The sequence below is a fragment of the Notothenia coriiceps genome, unplaced genomic scaffold, assembly GCF_000735185.1.
Source record: "Notothenia coriiceps isolate Sejong01 unplaced genomic scaffold, NC01 NC01_scaffold00019921, whole genome shotgun sequence".
Lineage (NCBI taxonomy): Eukaryota > Metazoa > Chordata > Actinopteri > Perciformes > Nototheniidae > Notothenia > Notothenia coriiceps.
The window spans coordinates 9,839-28,261 of record NW_011352622.1 but is presented as its reverse complement, the minus strand read 5'-3'; the positions used below and the strand labels follow the sequence as shown (position 1 = coordinate 28,261).

The following is an 18,423-nucleotide window of genomic DNA, read 5'->3' as shown; positions in this document are numbered from 1 at the left end:
AGGGCAAGCCCGTTACCAGGCAACGGCTCTCCCACTGGATTGTGGAAGCGATTGCTCTGGCTTATACGAGTCAGGGTTTGCAGGCACCAACGGGCCTGCATGCTCATTCTACTCGTGGACTGGCTTTGTTCAAGGGTGTTTCCATCCAAGACATTTGTGCAGCAGCGAGCTGGTCCTCACCGCTCACTTTTGTCCGCTTTTACAGGCTAGATGTCTCTGCTCCAAGTGTGGCCCGCGCAGTGCTGGGCCCCATGTTGAGACAGGGTTCTACCTGTTAAGTTCTGGTTGTTTTGGTGATTTTCGAGATAAGCATGTCTAGCAATACGGGAGTTTCAATATCCCATAGTGAGACATCAAACGGAGTGTTATGAATGAGAACTATAGGTTACTTACGTAACCCCAGCTCTCAGAGTAACATGAAGTGAGATGTCTCACCAGACGGCCCTTCTTGCTAAGGCGAAGCGAGAAGAGGTGCTTATTTTGAATGACGCTGCGACGTAGCGCAAGCTACTTAAAGGGTGGGTGGATTCCCTGATGTAGACGTCAAGATCACCAGCCAATCAGGATTGGCGTAATGAGATTGATGCTTCTGTTTGCATACGCGTTGAGGCGCATCCCCTAGTGAGACATCTCACTTCATGTTGCTCTGAGAACTGGGGTTACGTAAGTAACCTATAGTTACTTTATGTTTCATTTTGAGTTTCTTCCTGGTTGGTATTTGTATCTTTTAGGGACTTTTGTAGATAAAGGCCAGGGTTATTTAGGGTTAGCCATGATACAACTTTATATGGTGCTAATGTGTTTACAGCTCATGTGCTGCTCCCACAGGAAAACACAAAAAAAACCTACATTTATTTAATTAAGTCAACATACTAGAACAAATATAAAGCACTCAAGGATGTTGGGTCCTTTTAAAATGAGCTCATTGTGTAGGTCACAGCAGGTCACCAAAAGACTGTTTTGATAAAGTATTGTCTTACTTTCCCTTGAGTCTGTATGCAGCCCAGAAAAAGAGGGTGGGCTTTGTAGGAAAACTTTGCCTTTCCTCCCCTCCAAAATACTCACATCCTGAAGTCCATGTGTTGCTCCCCCCTCCCCCAACACCCTCTTCTCTTTATGTAACACATTAATCGGGTTTGGAGTTTGGATTATTTTCCATGCAGACGCTGGCCTTTACTTATCCGGAGGAAAACATTTCTACACTATTTCAGGGATTAAAGGTAAGTTTTAACACTTTTTCTCTATCTACAAAACATTTAAAGAATGCCTTGACTGAAAAGAAGATACTTACTTGACACTGCTGAGAATAACTTGTGCAGGATTGGGGTTGATCTGCAGGAGAAAGTGCACAATGTTAGGTTGCCCTTTTAACTTTCTCAACAATAGACATGCAGAAAGAAAGCTAGACACATCAGGGCATTTTTTCTTCTGAATGCTATGAATAGAGAGTGTTTCTGCCTTGTAGTAAGTCCCAGCTGTGTGCAGAGGATGAGATTAGAGACCATAGTAGCAGCAGGCTTCAGTTAGCCTTAGTTCATTCCTCTGGACTTTGAACATTTCAGGGTGTTCTTTTAGTACAGGCTGTGGTTATACAAACAGTCATTTACTTCTGGTTTCACCTTAAAATACTATAATACTATACTATACAATTTGCATTTTTATATGCGAGAAAATCCACAATTGTATACATTTGAACTTGTTAATCAATAGTTGCTTGACTGTATTGTAACGCCAATGTTTAATAGAATATAAAACCCTCTGCAGAACATAGTTGACTCAGTGCAGTAGAGGGATGTCAGTGTTTGTTGTGATTTCCACCTGATTGAATTAGTGGGACATGCTTCAATAGAGATGATTAACACATCAAGTGTGACACCTTGATGTCCTTTAAGTATGAAACAATGTCAACATCAGTTGCTGGTGGAAAAGTAGCAAATGATAAACAACATACATTATTTACATGTCCAATATTAACACCCTTTTAGAGGTCTAAACACCCTTAAGAATAGTTTTGACTAGAACACATTTTGGGCATTCATTTACTAGAAGTTACAAAATTGGAAGACATTATTAGTAGTTTCTAAGAAAGACATTTGAAAAGGACTTGGAAACAATCAAATACACCACAACTAAGTTAATGGCTATCAACAATAGAACACATTTTTTACATAAACACATTTTAACTAACCCATTCGCCATTCCACATCAGACAATGATGTAAGAAACATTTCATAAAAGTGTTATACACAAATATTGAATGTTTGTTCTTTCCTTTAGGGTTGATCCATGGAGAGCGTCCCAGGTGTTTCCCTTCTGCTTCTGGTGGTGAGTCTGTCCCTCCTGTCCAGCCCCAGCGTCCATGGAGGAAAGATTCTGGTGTTCCCGGTGGACGGCAGCCACTGGGTCAACATGAAACTCCTGATCCAGGGCCTCCATGCCAGAGGCCATGAGATCACTATTGTCCGAACAGCCTCTAGCTGGTACGTCAAAGAAGACTCTCCTCATTATAGCTCCATCACTGTCACCTTACCAGAAACCATCGACATAGAGGAGCAGGACTTCTTTGTAACCTTCCTGTTCAAGATGCTAACAATTCAAAAAGAGGGGGCATCTCTAATCACCTTTGTGAAGTTCTACTGGGAAATGCTTGGTGCACTGTCGAACATTCACAAACAGGCCAGCCAGTTGACGGTAGAAATGTTTGAGAACAAAACTCTAATGCAGAGTATACGTGACACTCAATTTGACGTGGTTCTCATCGACCCGGGTTTGCCTGCTGGAGTTCTGGTGGCTCATGAACTGAAGCTGCCAACAGTTTTTAACGTGAGATGGATCACGAGTGGAGAAGGCCATTTTGTGGTGGCACCATCTCCAACATCCTATGTTCCAACTTCAGGAAATGCCATATCGGATAAGATGAACTTTGGAGAAAGGCTCAAGAACATATTCTATTATGTTTTCAACACATGCATTGACAAGTTAATAGTGTGCCCTCACTATGATAGACTGGTAGAAAGGTACTTCGGTCCAGATGTGAACTTCTATCACCTTCTACAAGGAGCAGACATCTGGCTAATGAGGGTGGACTTTGTCTTTGAATTCCCCAGACCCACCATGCCAAACATCGCCTACATTGGTGGTTTTCAGTGTCAGCCTGCTAAACCTTTACCAACAGAGCTGGAAGAGTTTGTTCAAAGTTCAGGAGAGCACGGGTTCATCCTGATGTCTCTTGGTACGCTGGTTCAAGGCTTACCTGTAGAGATCACTTCTGAAATTGCTGCTGCCTTTGCCCAACTTCCTCAAAAGGTCATATGGAGGCATGCTGGTGAGCCCCCCAGCAATTTGGGGAACAACACCCTTCTGATGAAATGGCTGCCCCAGAACGACCTCTTGGGTCACCCAAAGATTAAAGCCTTTGTGGCTCATGGTGGCACCAACGGGATCTACGAGTCCATCTACAATGGAGTGCCAATCGTAGGCATCCCCCTTCTGTTTGACCAGTTTGAGAACTGTTTGAGAATGGAGGCGCGCGGAGCCGCCAAGGTGTTGGATGCCACCAAACTGACTCGTCAGAACTTTTTGGAAGTGATACAAGAGGTTATACACAATCCCTCCTACAGAAATAACATGAAGCGTCTGTCGGCTCTCCATCGGGATAAACCGATGCATCCTCTGGAAACGGGCCTTTTCTGGATTGAGTTTGTTATGAGGAATAAAGGAGCTTCACATTTACGCACTGAGTCTTATAAGATGCCCTGGTATGCCTATTATTCGGTAGATGTGATATGCCTTTTGATTACAGTCTTGTTGACTTTGACTGTCATTGTAGTGGGATCAATACGATTCCTTTGCTGTCGACTATGCAGGAGAAGAAAAACCAAACAGGAATAGTTACTCAAATTGTATAGACTACTCAAATGGTTAGCCATGGGACAATTTTGGTTTTTAGTAAAATGTTTTGTCAAGAGGCGCGTTCCAAAATGTTTTGTTAATCCCTAGACCTTTCCTCCAGCACCATCAGCAGGTCAGAGTGTAATGTTTATAGATAGATTGTCTCAAATGTTGTACAGACATTCATCCTAATTTCTGCAGTGATTGACTGATTGAGTGATTTGCATTTAGCGCCACCATGAGGTGAAGAAATATCGCATTGATTTTCATGACATTATGATGAAATGTATTAAACCTTTGTGATCCCATAACGTTTTATCTAGAGTGATTAACCCTATACTTTGTGTCATGACCAAATACCTGCATAGCTAACAACATTAACTAATGACAGAAATGTAAGCTCAGGAAACTTTATATTGCATATATCATTTGGTGAATATGTGCTGTGCGATTGTGCGTGTACCTACTTCCAACAAAAAAGTCAGTTTTTAATGTTGCACTATATCATATAACTTGTGTATTGTATTGTACAGATTTGAAATTTGACAAAAGGAAAACAAATAAACAAAAAAGGCACTTATGCTTGTTTGAAGGATCAATATTTCAAAATGAATGCTGCAACTTTATGATGTTTATTATTAGTTAAGAAAGATAATAGCCTGTTACACAAATTAACATACTAAAATCTGAAATAAAAAAATAACAAATACAAACTATTCTTTGTAGATAGTACTGTCTTTATTTCCTGCAATATAGCACTGTACAACTGGACTCTGGATACTGATAATTGTTTTATTTTTGAAAGACAACATATTCTACCACCTATCAGTGTATGCATAGCAGAATGTACGTTCAATAGATATAGTATTGTTTTTCGTTCATATAAACATTTTAAATTAGAAAACAAAAGTGTTCTTGGATTTTTAAACATTCTTTTCACAGATCCATCTATAAGGTGTCTTACAGGAACCATCCATCCAGGAGTGCAGTTTGTCTTCACTGATGTCCATGTGTCCACAGTCTTCTCCCAGAGGGTCTTCCAGCTTCCAGTCATCAGGCTCAGTCTCCAGCCCCTCTCTGCTCAGCCAGTACCTGCAGGAGGAGACATGTTACAATCCTCACACTGTCTTATTTAAAACTATTACAGTCAGTTACAACACCAAATGGCTTACATTCTCCTGCTGGTCAATCGATGTTGATCCAACTCATTCAAATAGCAGGAAACAGGAAATTAAACCTAATTACCAGTGCTTGTCAAGTCAACAACTAACATATTTTGTTTATTTACTAATGTATTTTTTTCAGTAATAGTTTAAACTGTTATTGTTGTTGCAATGCACTTAATGACGTAGAAATAAAACTAAATACTTTAATAGTGGAAAATAATATTGTCCTGTTTTTAGAAGATATTGGATGGACAGTGAATAAATACATATAGAATCGCAGTAGTTAATAGTCAAAACTGTTTTAAAAAATGTAAATAGAGAGAAATATGTTCTTGAGCTGGATAGTTACAGACCTTGATTTAAAAGAAAATGTCACTGTTATTACTTATAGGCGGAAGCAAGCACCGTTTAGGGCAAATTCTGGTGCGAAAAAAAAATCAAAAGAAGCATTTCTGCCAGAGGTGCTACCCCAGTGTCCCTTTGCTCTGACTTACTGCTCATCTGAAGTAACCAGGCTGCCATCCACCCATCTCCACACCCCCTCCTCCTCTGCGTCTGTCAGACCCATCCACAGTCGGCTGCTGCTCGGCTCCAGAGCCTTGCTGCTTTCCGAAACAAAACTCTAAAAAGGGGGGGGGGAAATGAGTTAATTTACAATATCTGAAAAACTGTCCTGCTGTTGTCACATGTTCTTTTTGTACCTGTTCTGGTTCACTGTTAATGATGAGCAGGTCACCCGCCTGTGTCTGGCACCAGTCTCTGCTGGAACTCCAGGTGAGCCTGCGGGAGGAGATGTAGTAGCACTTGGCCTCAAACAGTCTCCAGCTCTCCTGACACTTTTTGCAAATTCGTTCTGTGGAAAAAAAGTAAAACTTATTATATTATGTATGTTTAGAAGCCTGATTTACTGTAGACCTCCACCAAGGTCAATTGTACATATTCGTCCCAATGTGTGTTTCAGTGCATTTCCAATATTTGCATGACAACAAATAGCAGAGGAAACATAATTTGAGCCAGAAGATGTGTACAAAAAATGTTGAAGACTTTTTTAGTTGCTGTTCAAGAGAGTGTTCTCAGTTGGGAACCTATTATTTCCATAATTCTGACCGACGGACGGAAAAATAAACCAAGAAACACAAAAATAAAACTCATAAGTACCTTTTGTATCGTGATTTGCCACAGGGCAGTAGAGGTCTAGGGAGTGGAAAGCCTCATTTATTGAATGCATGTGCGCCATCATTCGCTCCATCTCGTCTTGCCTGGTTTCCTCTTGCATTGCAGCTTCCTGCTTTTCTTTCATTAACACTCTGCTCAGGTTCTGGTTTTGTTCTTGAAGCTCAGTTGATCTCTCCACGAGCTGCATGTTGTCTTTTGATGCCTTCTCACAGTCGTCGTTCATCAAAGCTCCAATCTGCTCACTCAGATTCTTAACTTCCCTTTCAAAGTTGTTGTTTATTTCCAGAATTTCTTGAGTATTATCCTTTAATTGAGTGAGCTCTTCCCTCAGAAGGCTGTTCATCTGAAAGAGTCGGTGTCCCTCCTCCTTTTGCTGAGTGTTGGAGTCCATCAGAAGTGTGATAGTTTGAGACATGTTTAGTTTATTCCCCTTAAGATCAGATGTGTACTGCACCAACCGCAAGTGTTCTTCTGCTTGTTGTGAATTTGTGGAAGTTAGATTCACAATCTGCTCCCTAAAATGGCTGCTTTCCAAACTCAAAGCGATATTACCAGACATCAGATTAGCTGAAGTTCTGTTGAGGGATTTGGTTTGTTCGTGCAGCCAGGCGCTCTGCTCCTTCAGGAGTTCCTTGTCTCTTCGCAGGTCCTTGTTTGCTGCTGTTAGGCTGAGATATGTGTCACTCATGTTCTGGTAGTCAAAAAGGAGGCTTTTCCATTTTGGCTTGCTGCCTGACTCATTGTTATCTGAAAGGTACAGATAGAGAATCATTACAACTCAAATACTTCTACATAGATAACCTGCATGCGTACGCCTTTGAAAGTGAATACTGCGCCGTTATCAGGGGAAAAGCTGTAAAAAGCCACTGTACTTTACATGTTCAGCAGGAGTCAAAGGGAGCTGATAAACATAGTGGCAAAAATGTTTAGCAGCCAAAGAGACAGATATTTCCCTCAGAAGATGGTAAGAGAGCTTAAAGATAGAGCATTTGGGACTTATGTTGGTCAAGTGGACACAACAATGTGATTGATAATGTTGCTCTGTAACGGTAGGCTGTGAGAAATATGGGACTGTTAGCTAGCCTAAGAATTAGCATTATGCTTGTAAACGTGTTTCTGCTGTCTCCATGTGGCCAATATTAGGTATTGCCGGTTTAAGCAATAACATAATACAAGCTGTTTCCCTCTGCTTTTAGTCTTTAAATTAAGCTAGGCTCACAGGTCATGGATCCAGCTCTTTACTCATTTGAGAGCCAAATCAGTAACTTGTACTTACGCAATACAGAGAGTGCTACACAGGTCACGAGGAGCAGCAAGCAGAGTGATGAGAGACCGACCACTGGACATAAGCGGTGACGTATCACTTTTGGTCTGATACCCAGGCATGGTAAAGCTAAAAAAACAAAAAACACATGTATTATCATTCATAGAAGCAGTTGAATTACCAGTAAAAGCATTAATGACAACCACATTTTCTAGAGGTATTTTTCTTAATCATTGCTGGAAAGTTCTATTATTTAGGTATTATATGTTCAGTTTTTCTCTTTACACTCTTTACAACTCTCACTCAATTGTGTATGCAATTATGCTTTTAATCATATTTTTTGTAAAAGGTTAAACAAATCTCTTAATAAAAACTACTTTCATTCCATAAAAACAACCTGTTTTTCAAAAAAATTCCAAGTGCCAAAACAAAGGAAGTCCTGAATTGATCAAAACAGATAACTAATGGAATTATAAACACGTTTAATTATGTTTTTTTTTCCGCACAATGTAGTTGTATGCAAATATGAAAACATTTAAAAGTGTATTAATGAACTGAATTTTATAAATTATAATTTGTAGACATATTTTATTTAAATAAAAACGTGTTCTATACTTGTTATATATGAATGTTTATATCTGCTTAAAACTGCAAAAGTGTGTTATAAACCATTTATGAAATGAATATTAGCTCATGAATGGTAAATACTGTGTTGCCATTTATGAAATTGTTATATTACTTACATTTTTCCTGATCCTGCTTGGCTGAAGTCACTGAGATTGAGCCGGAGTTTGAATTATTGAACCATTGATGACCGGCCATTTTACCTGAAGAGAGTGTTAGAGGAGCAGAGAAACAAGAACCCTCCTAAAGTCATGGATGAATTACATAGCATTTTAACTAAGTCATTGCAGAGTAGATAGATATCGATAATTGTTTTAAAGTTAGGTTGGGATCCAAGCAGGTGTGAGTGATAACTGCCCTGCTGGTTGGAAATCCCCCCACACACCCTCTCAGACAGACAGAGTGTGTATTCTGTGTCTAGACATCGAAAACACACCAAATTCAAAAACATATTTTAACTTCTTCTTAACTTTGGCGGTAAAAGTGTTTCTGTGGTTTTCCTGTTATCATCATCAAAGAGTTTATAGTTTATAGTGCAGATGTACACGGACAATTCAGACAATTTGAGAGGAAATGTGCAGATGCGTATTCTTTTTTTAAATTTGAACTCCACTTACATTTTTCAAGGGCTTTTTACTCATTGTGTCTAAATGTTTTACTTCTTAATCAACTACGACTTTAAAATACATTGGACATGTACATATTTTAATAATAATCCTATATAGCAAGTAAGTACAATTAGGCACATGTCCTAGATTTGTTATTTTATAGAACTTTATGTCCACTTTAACTGCTCTACATTCATGTAAAAATTATATTTAACAAGGATCGCTACATGAATACATATTTGTAGTTATCCATCTTAGAAAATAGGATGCATTGTCACAGATTTAAGGTGTTAAACACAAGAATAGGGTTACCATTCAAACTAACAGATATTGCCATAAAACTTCCCCATTCCATTAGTTTTTTTAGATTTTCCTTTACTGCTATGTTAAAATATGCAGGCTTTATCCAAAGCTTACTTTTGCTTGATTTAAAAGAAATCTAAAGACACAACTTGACAACGTTTGATGTGTATTTAGGATGTTTTCTCATCACTGGTAGGCATAATCTTAAGAGAACATTGCCCAAACTCTTAACATTCACTCTACAAGATTACAAAAATAAATCTTCTCCTTCAATACAATGATGCAAACCATGCTTTTCCTTAAAATACAGTAGTGTGATTTTGCTACTCTTACTTAAATTGGCAAACTCAATACCCTTTACTGAGCATAGCACTCTGATATACACCTTTTTGCAGTTATAGGCTAACTGTAACAATATGTTTTCATTGTCATAAGGTATTGCTTTCATACTTAAACATACTTGAATACTTAAAAAAACAAAAAACACATACTTTCTCCACTAATGCATTTCCCACATGAAACATGCTGCTTGTGACTCACCTCAGTTTGTTGATGCCTTGTCTCAGTATGATTTCTATAACATGTGTCCTGGTTGATTCTCATCTCACTGAAGTAGCAGGAATCACTACGTTCACATTTATAGCTCCTCACCCCCCGCTGCTTTACTTCCAATCGGTGCAAAGAGACTGTATTAATGGCCCATTCTGTTTGATGTCACCTTATCTTTCACTTAACAATGGTCAGTGAAAGGCCCCACTGTGTCTCATTGTGTGGCTTTTAAGCAACAACAAATAGTTTCTTACATGTAGGCCTAAGCGTGTGAGGTGTTTTGATAAATGTATAAATCAAGTTCTAAAAAAATAAAATGTTAATACGTGACTCAATTCCATAGTAAATCATTTTATTTTACCTAATGTCAACCAGTATATCTTTTTGTAGTTTTTAAAGTGATTATTTTGCCTTTTTCGTTCACATGGTTTTGACCTCTTGATTGCAATGAAGTGAAATCTTAATCTTAGCATACCATAATACTTGATACCCCCATAATTGGCCACAAGTTGGGATAAGAAATCCTAAATGTCAGTTAATATCTAAAATCTTAGTTTTTATGTGGAGTTAAGAATGATTTGACCTTTTTTTGTCTTTTCAGATCCCTCAAAGTGATTCAAATACAGTAGTATACATATACATAGTTTGGTGTATGCAGTGGGGTCATATAAAGACAACTTTTTCATTTTGAACGCCTAGAAGGTTTCAGACAAGAGAATGTTTTTAAAATATCCTGTGTGTCACTTTCCTGTTTCATGATAATGTCCGTAAGCCGGCTCCGTACAGACATTGTTTTCCCGGTTTGGTGTGGACCTTATCACCAACATCAGTGTTGAACCTAACTAATGCTCTTGAGTCTGAGTAGGGACAGAATCTTGGGGGGGGGGGAGACAGAAACCGGAAGCACATTAACTCCCATGGGTTTGGAGTGAGATGTTCAAATATCACATATGGATGTAACATTGAGGTGCCTAGTACTTGTGGCCTTATTGTATGCATATCTGAGGAATCTCATTGGAAAGATATTTACCTTGCAAAAAATTATCAAGCACTGGGTGTATTTGATTTCTTCACAAACCACAAGGCGTTCCAAAAATGTGGAAATTGTATTACATTTGATATTGTGATTTGTGATACAGTTAAATGCCAAACATGCTGATGCCAGCAGGTCATCTAGTAACAACAGAGTGTGAGAGATAAGAGAGACAATGCTCTTTCTCTGCTGGGAGAATCATCCCTGCAGAGACCTGCTCTAAACAAACACGATACCACTGAAATGCGTGAGAAAGGAAACGCAGACCATCATGTTTTAACAGCCCCGGTCTCCTCTCCATTTAATACATAGTAGAACGTTTGCATTTAAAAGCTAAACAGCAATGTCTTTTTCCAGAAACCTCATGGTTACTCACGATAATCTCTAAACTATAATTCAGCCAAGAATGACTCTATTAATGTTCCTATACAAAACTGAGAGTGGTTTTTTTCTCCACAACACAAGTTGTGTGGATTATCTAAAGGAAAGAGGTCAGGATTTCTGGAAAAACATATGCTGTTGTGTTTTTGTAAGTATTGTTATGGTGCTTTGAGCAACACAAGCTAAGTGCCATCTAGTTTCATTATTTTTAAGACAAGGTAGACATTTCAATGGTCAATATCTCCAACACAAAGTCATCTTCATTAATAAGAAGACAACAGAAGAGGAAAATATGTTTATATGAGTTTGTGGTGAACTGTTAATTTAACAATGATATAAATCCTTAGAGTCATCAAATATATTATATGAGGATCAGTGCATTTACCCTTTATGAGAGATGATGTGTTAAAATCTTAAAATTAAAACGAGTAGGTTTTATTGGAAATCCTGCTGGACTGACTAGAAAGTGGAGGGCTTGACTGTGTGGTGTTGGGTGGTGTAGGTGTGAATAAGGAAACTGCTGTGATGCAAATAACCTGTGTGTGTGTGTGTGTGTGTGTGTGTGTGTGTGTGTGTGTGTGTGTGTGTGTGTGTGTGTGTGTGTGTGTGTGTGTGTGTGTGTGTGTGTTACCATTAATTCCAGTGCATACAGAGGACAGGCCTTGCTGGTGTAAGTGAGACTCTGTGTTAATTATTCCCCCGTCTTCTAATCTTCAGTATCTTTTACATCCTATCAAGAAGCATCAACATCACCGGAGCTTTGCAGTAGATTACAGAACATGCATCGAGTTTATCTACCCTCTAAAAGGAGTTGCTCATGAGTTGCTGGTACTGCTGTCACAATCTTTAAATCTGATACTCAAGCTGTCCCTCACCGAAAAGCCCACACTGTACTACTGGGAACCAGATAAAGCAGATAAAAAACACTTTTCTTAGAATTTTCAAAGATGCCACAGTGTTTGTTTGTGTATGCACTTTAATGATCCATGTGGGCAGTTTCTTTTTTCTCTTGAACGCTTGAATATTTCTGCAAAAGAAATGCAACTGATTGCGGTACCAAATCAGGCTGACACATTTTGTGAAATGTATTTTGATCTTCAATGATTCTTGAGATAATATACAGTATATCCTAGAATATACACAGAGATGTTGTATTTTTGAAAAACAGATTAATAAAAACAATAATAGAATGTAGGCTCTGTTAAAAACTCTGCAAGGTGATTCAGATGGAATACAGTACAGCAAGTATTAGGGTCGTTTTTAACAGGTTTAAGAAGGGTGTCTGTATGTAGTTAAAGGTGTGATTCACAGTTCTTAAGAATGTGAAATCTTAATGATCCAGCTTACAGTCATTTTTAAACAATAGTTTATTCTCAGCTTTGTATCCACACTTTGTGTGTGTCTCCTTCAAAATAATAGAAATGACTCATTATTGGTTTTATGCAGGGTTCTGTGCCAGACTATTTCTTGACAGGGGGGTATGACTTACTGGATACTGCCACACATAACTTATATTTCGGACTTTGTACAAATTAAATAAGCAAGATATAATGCATAAATATAAATTAGTGAGCTTTAGAGGCGCTGATAGGTACGTTTTGTGATCTTCGAAATACGGCAAGACTGTTGTTTTCCCCATGTTAGCTTCAGATTCAAACTAAAGAGACAAACAATGAGAGTTTTATCAATCTTCACATGTTGGGGGCTGGATTTATGGTGCATTAATTAATCCTGCAAGTGTTTTTTGTTCAATGTAAACGTACAGAAGACAGCCTCAAAGGGCAAAAACCCTTTTTTTCAGAGTCATGGTGCAAGGTCTATGTCTCCAGTTACATGTTGCATGCAATGCATATCATGTGACAAGGAAGGAACGTATATATCTTCCCTTACTACTTTGATTATCAGTTCATGGTAAATAGGGAGGTGAAGAATATCTCATTTTCATTTTAGGAATGCAGTTAATATGTCACATGATCATTCTAATCTTACACACACACACACACACACACACACACACACACACACACACACACACACACACACAGGTTATTTGCATTACACGAAGACACTGCTGTCTGAGAGAGACACATTTATTACACACATAACATAAACACAAAATATAAAGATCTGATGATACAGTAAGCTGGTTTTGGTTGCTTGTCAAAATCAGGCCAAACCTGCCTAACTTAACCTATAATATCCTCCCAGATTGCATCATACAAAATACACATATTCTCAAAATGATAACATGTACTGTGTTGAGGCTCATCATAGCATGATTTGTATTTCTTTATATAAGATAATTAACCTTATTAGTCCATCATGTAAATGTTCCTTATTTAGCCAAAAAGGCAAATTTTCATCTGCAGTCCCTGACAGGTTGTTAGCAATAGAATAAAACAAACACAATAATGTAAGCACACAAAAAAGACATGAGCACGGTTTAAACCATAAGGAAAATGACACACTATTCCAGCAAATAGCCCAATTAAAATATTTTATATACCAAACAGGCAGAAGGACCATACATAAGTTCTGATAAAAGCCAATAGGCACAGACACTATGAGGATCTAACATGACTTACTCTTGGACTTTGCTTTTGAACACCACCAGATAAACCAGTACAGGGATGAGGCTCACAGGGATGAGAGTGAGGGCGATCCAAACGCCCTGAGGTGCATCCTCTAATGGAATCTCCATAGAGCAGTTGTTGAAATACATAGTGTGGATGGTGAGGAAAAGCTCTTGGATGGTGGGGTTTGGGTAACTACAGTTAATTAAATTTACCAGATGCTCCAAGCATGTCATCAGGTCGTTGTATGGTCTGAAGAAGAAACATAAACCAATGTATTAATGATGAACAACCCTTGATTAAACAATTGTTTCTTTAGTCTACTGTTCTAATCATTATTTCATAAGTGAAGTAATTTATGATGTCATTGTCGTGACTGTGATTTCTGGGAAAATGTGGCAGGCAGTTGTTACTGTTTTCTGATCTTTAAATTGAACAAATGGTTTAATAATTGCGAAAATACATGACAGATGATACATTTTGTGATAGAAATGTAAAACTACAACAATTGGAGTTGGTTTTGGTATTTTAGCAACAGTTTATTTTACTATATTTACACATATTTCATTAAATAAACAAACAAGAAAGGACAGAAACAATTAACTGATTGTAATCAAAGACTTATGAAGCCAAAAAGAAAAGTAGCTGTTAAAAGCTTAGAGGGCTTTTTATAATGAAGAGAAATAGTTAACATTATATTTTTAAGTGATCCAATTTCATAAGAAGTGGGATAGACAATACGCACATTCAGGTAAAATACTCACTTGAAGTCTAACATTGTCTAATTTTATAAGAAGATAGGGATTTTGAGAAAGCACTTTTGAAATGAAACTCTTATGTTGGAACATGAAGCACTCGAAAAGTGTGGCACATCTATCTGCGACTTGAAACTAAACTGTTGTGGTCAAGCTATTTCCTGTTTGAACATAAACAGAGCAGAAATGATTGAGTCTGTGCAATAGGGTGGGAAAAAGGAAGAGGCCATTTACTCAGATTTATTCATTAACTCTGCAGAGGGAGGCACTAACTCATGCTGCAGCCGTGTACTGGGCCCAGTCCTGATGATGGATATTTCCCAGTGCCCCATTGCTGTTCATGGTGCACTGTTGTTAAAGGATAAGGATGGTGTTTTTCTATGTTGTCAGTTAATCTTGTGATAGGAGTAGAACAAACAATAGTCTCAATTCTTTCGGAATTCTCTATTATGCTGCTCTCAGTCTCAAGCCAATTGCTTCATATTGAAGAAAAGTGTAATGTAATATTTAAAAATATTTATTTCCTTTTTAATAAAAGAATAAAAAAAGTGAATTTTTTGAGTATTGAGTATTTATTTAATGTAATTATTTTTTAGTTTTTATTTATATCCTAATTGTAATGCATATTAAGCATAATTAGTTTTTTTATTATTATTATTATTATTATTCTGCAGCCCTCTTTTAATGTCTTAAACATTTTTAATTACATTTCCTCAAATTAGTGAACAGTGCCTCCCTGTTTTTTTTAGCAGCTGTTAAACGTCAGTGTGTGTGGCCAAAAAGGGTAGTGCATTCACGTCCCTCAACTGAGGGAAAAAGTTAGTTGGAAAAAAATAACAACAGTCAGAAGTTAACCATTACTTAAGTACAGTACCGTACTTTATTCCTACAAACAAACACGGGAAAGTGAAAAGCATAACATTTTTTGAAACTACTGGAGAGTTAGTAAGCTAGTGGCACAGTGTTGCTTATAATAGCTAACGTCAGCTAGCTAGGAAAGATAGAGGGCAGGACAGGAGGATGGACTATGTTAACAAGCGAACAATAAGTGTAGCGGTGTATAATTATCAACTGTGTCATTGATAATATCCAATTTGTCGTCGTGGGAGAAAGGAAAAATGGCTTTCGGCGTTTAACGAGAGTGAACTAATTTCTTTGTCTGTTTCTGCCTGATGTCTGTCCTGAAAGTAGGTTATTTTTGTATGTATTTACACAGTGTATGGCTGTGTCTGTGTGTCATTTATTTTATCCCTTGCTGTGTCCTTTTTTGGTTTTGGAGGTTGTATTATTATTAACTGTATCTTGTTTGCTTGGACAATGCTGTTTGTGGGAGAGTCTGTTTGTGACCTGTTGATGTGCAGATGATCTGCTTACGTTAGCTGCATGTGAGAGATTATTCATTCATTAATATTATAAACATTCACTGTGCTGAGCACTGTTGACTCTTCATGCATTTACTCAACAAACTGTATTGTGATTAAGTACAGCTATGAGGTATGCTTATGTATCAGACCAGTGGCGGTTCTAGACCAATTTGACTGGGGGGGCCAGGCTGGGGCCAGTTATTTACTGAGGGGGGTCCAATAAACGCAGGACGAAAAAGGCAAAGACCGTATGAAGTAATTGCGCATAAGAAAACAATGCAATATAGTTATTGGTATTTGTTTCATTTCACATTATTATATGCCTCCCTTTAACCTTTGTGTGCTGTTTGGGTCTGTGGGACCCGTTTTCAGTGTTTACTAAAATAAATTGTATGCAATTTAATTATTTGAACCTGCTTTATTTGGGGGTGGACCTCACATCCTCGAGGGGGGTCCGGGGGCATGTAGCCCCCGGGAAGATTTTTTTTTTAAATGTTGAAGTGAAATGCATCGATCTGGTGCACTTTGAGCACAAAATGAATTTATGAATACAGCTCTCAACACTCAGATGAAAGGGAGCTGTATACTTCTCAATAATCCAAACATCTTCAGAATATGATCACAACCAATAACAAATCATTTAAACTAGTTTATTCTTATCTTATTTTACCTATAGTTAGCATTCTTTCTTTTTATTTATGCATATTTGACTAATCTCTCCCCTTTGAAACTGTTTTTTTTCTTCTTTTTTTTTACTGTCCTACAGTATACATTGGAATGATTTCTTACTTAATTGTTTACAACTATATTAAATAGATAAAGGTGTGCTCGCTCACAGAGGCTGTGTGCTCCTCCATAGCGATGACGGCTTGCGTTAAAAAAAAAAAAAANGACATAAACTCCAATTGGTATGTAAGGCTACCCTTTACACAATTGGTTATTGGCTTGGATTCGTGAACCCACCTTTTAACAACCCTCTTGTGTGTGGTTGCATGGCAACCATGTCAGGCGCATACAAAGGTAAAGAGATCATTCTACATAGGATTTACATTTCCGCCTAATTGTAGGTGTGTTCAAACTAACTGTATTCTCCAATTTACATTAAAGTATTGACATTCAGTGCTTTTCTATAATGCAGAGGGATGTCCTGACCTCAGGTATGCCAAGTTTTAAACCTATCAGACCTTCCATTGTGAATCTACATGAGTTGTTATGCCTCAACCCCCAGACGGCCAGGCTTTATTTTTAGTTTCGGGTGTCTAACTTTATATATCAATTTCACCACTTTTGCAGTAAAATATTTTTATACAACAATCCATTTCATGTATGGGAGGCCTTAGAGATGAGGAAAAAGTAAGTTGTGTTTTGTCCTAACTCCGGGAGGGGTATCTCAACATTTTGGGGCCATTGTCACTAGCCTATAAAGGCTGCAGCACCGTTGACAACTCTCTCTCTACATATCAAACATACCGGTAAACCAGCATCGTTTGCTGTGAAAGCATATAACTCTGTCCACACAGAATTAAATCCTGTGTTCCTCCGGTACTTTTCTTTGATTTATCCATAGTTTGCTCATCGAGCCGGGGGTCAGGTTATTCACCCGCAGGAAAAGGCGCTCGCGCGGGACCGTAGCAGGATGTGACGCATATTTTAGATGACCTAATTAAAACCGTTTTGTTTTTTATTTATGTGTCACAGTATCACCTTAAAATACAAGATACGAAACATTTTCAACCATGCAACAAAATATAAATAGTCCTACAAATACTTTTATTTTATTACCTTCTTATTTTTGTCTAAGCTCAAGGGAGCCAGAGCGGAGGGCTTAAAGGGCCGCATAAGGCCCGTGGGCCGCGGGTTGCCGACCCCTGTGCAAGTTGCTTACACAGCAGTCAATGAAGGACATCAGAAAATGGTTAAAACAACCACCCCTAATCACCAGTAACACTGCATCTACTGCAGGTAATAACAGTTCAGATCATGGGGACATTACGTTACACGTGGCCACTGTCGTGGACACTAACGCCCGACTCGCCGGCTTTACCCGCCTCGCCCACGGAGGCGGAGCAGCCGCAGCCGTCTTCATTGCCCCAAACACCGCCATCCCTCAGCGGCCCGCAAAATAGAGTCTGCCCAGGTATATTTAAAAAGTACCCAACTCGACTGTACAGTGGGGTAAGGTGCTCATTTTGCAGCTCATGATTTCAAAACAGAGATTGGCTGGAATATTCATGTAAAGAAGATGCCATCTTCTGCTATGCATGTAGACATTTCGGTTCAAGTAAGTCAGATGCCTTCACCACAACTGGCTACAACAACTGGCGCCATGCTCTTATAGGCTACGTGATAAGGGACTGGGAAGGCGTGAATCAAGCAAAGAGCACATAGATCCATAGATCTCTTCATTTTGGTCTCAAAGTGCACCAGATTGATGCTTTTAACTTCAATATTTAAAAAAAATCTTCCCGGGGGAGCATGCCCCCGGACCCGCCTAGAGGAAGTGAGGACCCTCCTAGAGGAGGTGAGGACCCCCCTGGAGGGTGTCAGGTCCACTCGCCACTTATAAAAATAGCACTTTACCACTGCACCCTCTCTAATCTCAGATGCACCTTGAGTCATTTTGTTCTGGAACCGGGCCTGCACTGAACCTACATTTGACATAAATCGCGTACATTTCACTAGTTTTAGCTTCTGTTCTGGTTTCAGAAGTAAAAATGTGATGGTTTTTCTCAGTCT

The 18,423-nt window shown here is 38.5% G+C and overlaps 1 protein-coding gene and 1 pseudogene across 1 annotated transcript; one reads left to right on the top strand and one right to left on the bottom strand.

The window, feature by feature from the left end:
• The first annotated feature begins 676 nt into the window (after positions 1–676).
• LOC104952373 (UDP-glucuronosyltransferase 2C1 pseudogene) lies at positions 677–4,601 on the top strand (annotated as a pseudogene).
• LOC104952374 (asialoglycoprotein receptor 1-like) lies at positions 4,505–7,345 on the bottom strand. The gene is made up of 4 exons (XM_010779182.1): positions 6,216–7,345; positions 5,759–5,910; positions 5,552–5,679; positions 4,505–4,983 (listed from the first exon to the last, which is right to left on the bottom strand). Exons 1-4 carry the CDS (start codon positions 7,003–7,005, stop codon positions 4,815–4,817), a joined length of 1,239 nt encoding a protein of 412 aa, XP_010777484.1. The 5' UTR covers positions 7,006–7,345; the 3' UTR covers positions 4,505–4,814.
• Between the last annotated feature and the right edge of the window lie 11,078 nt (positions 7,346–18,423).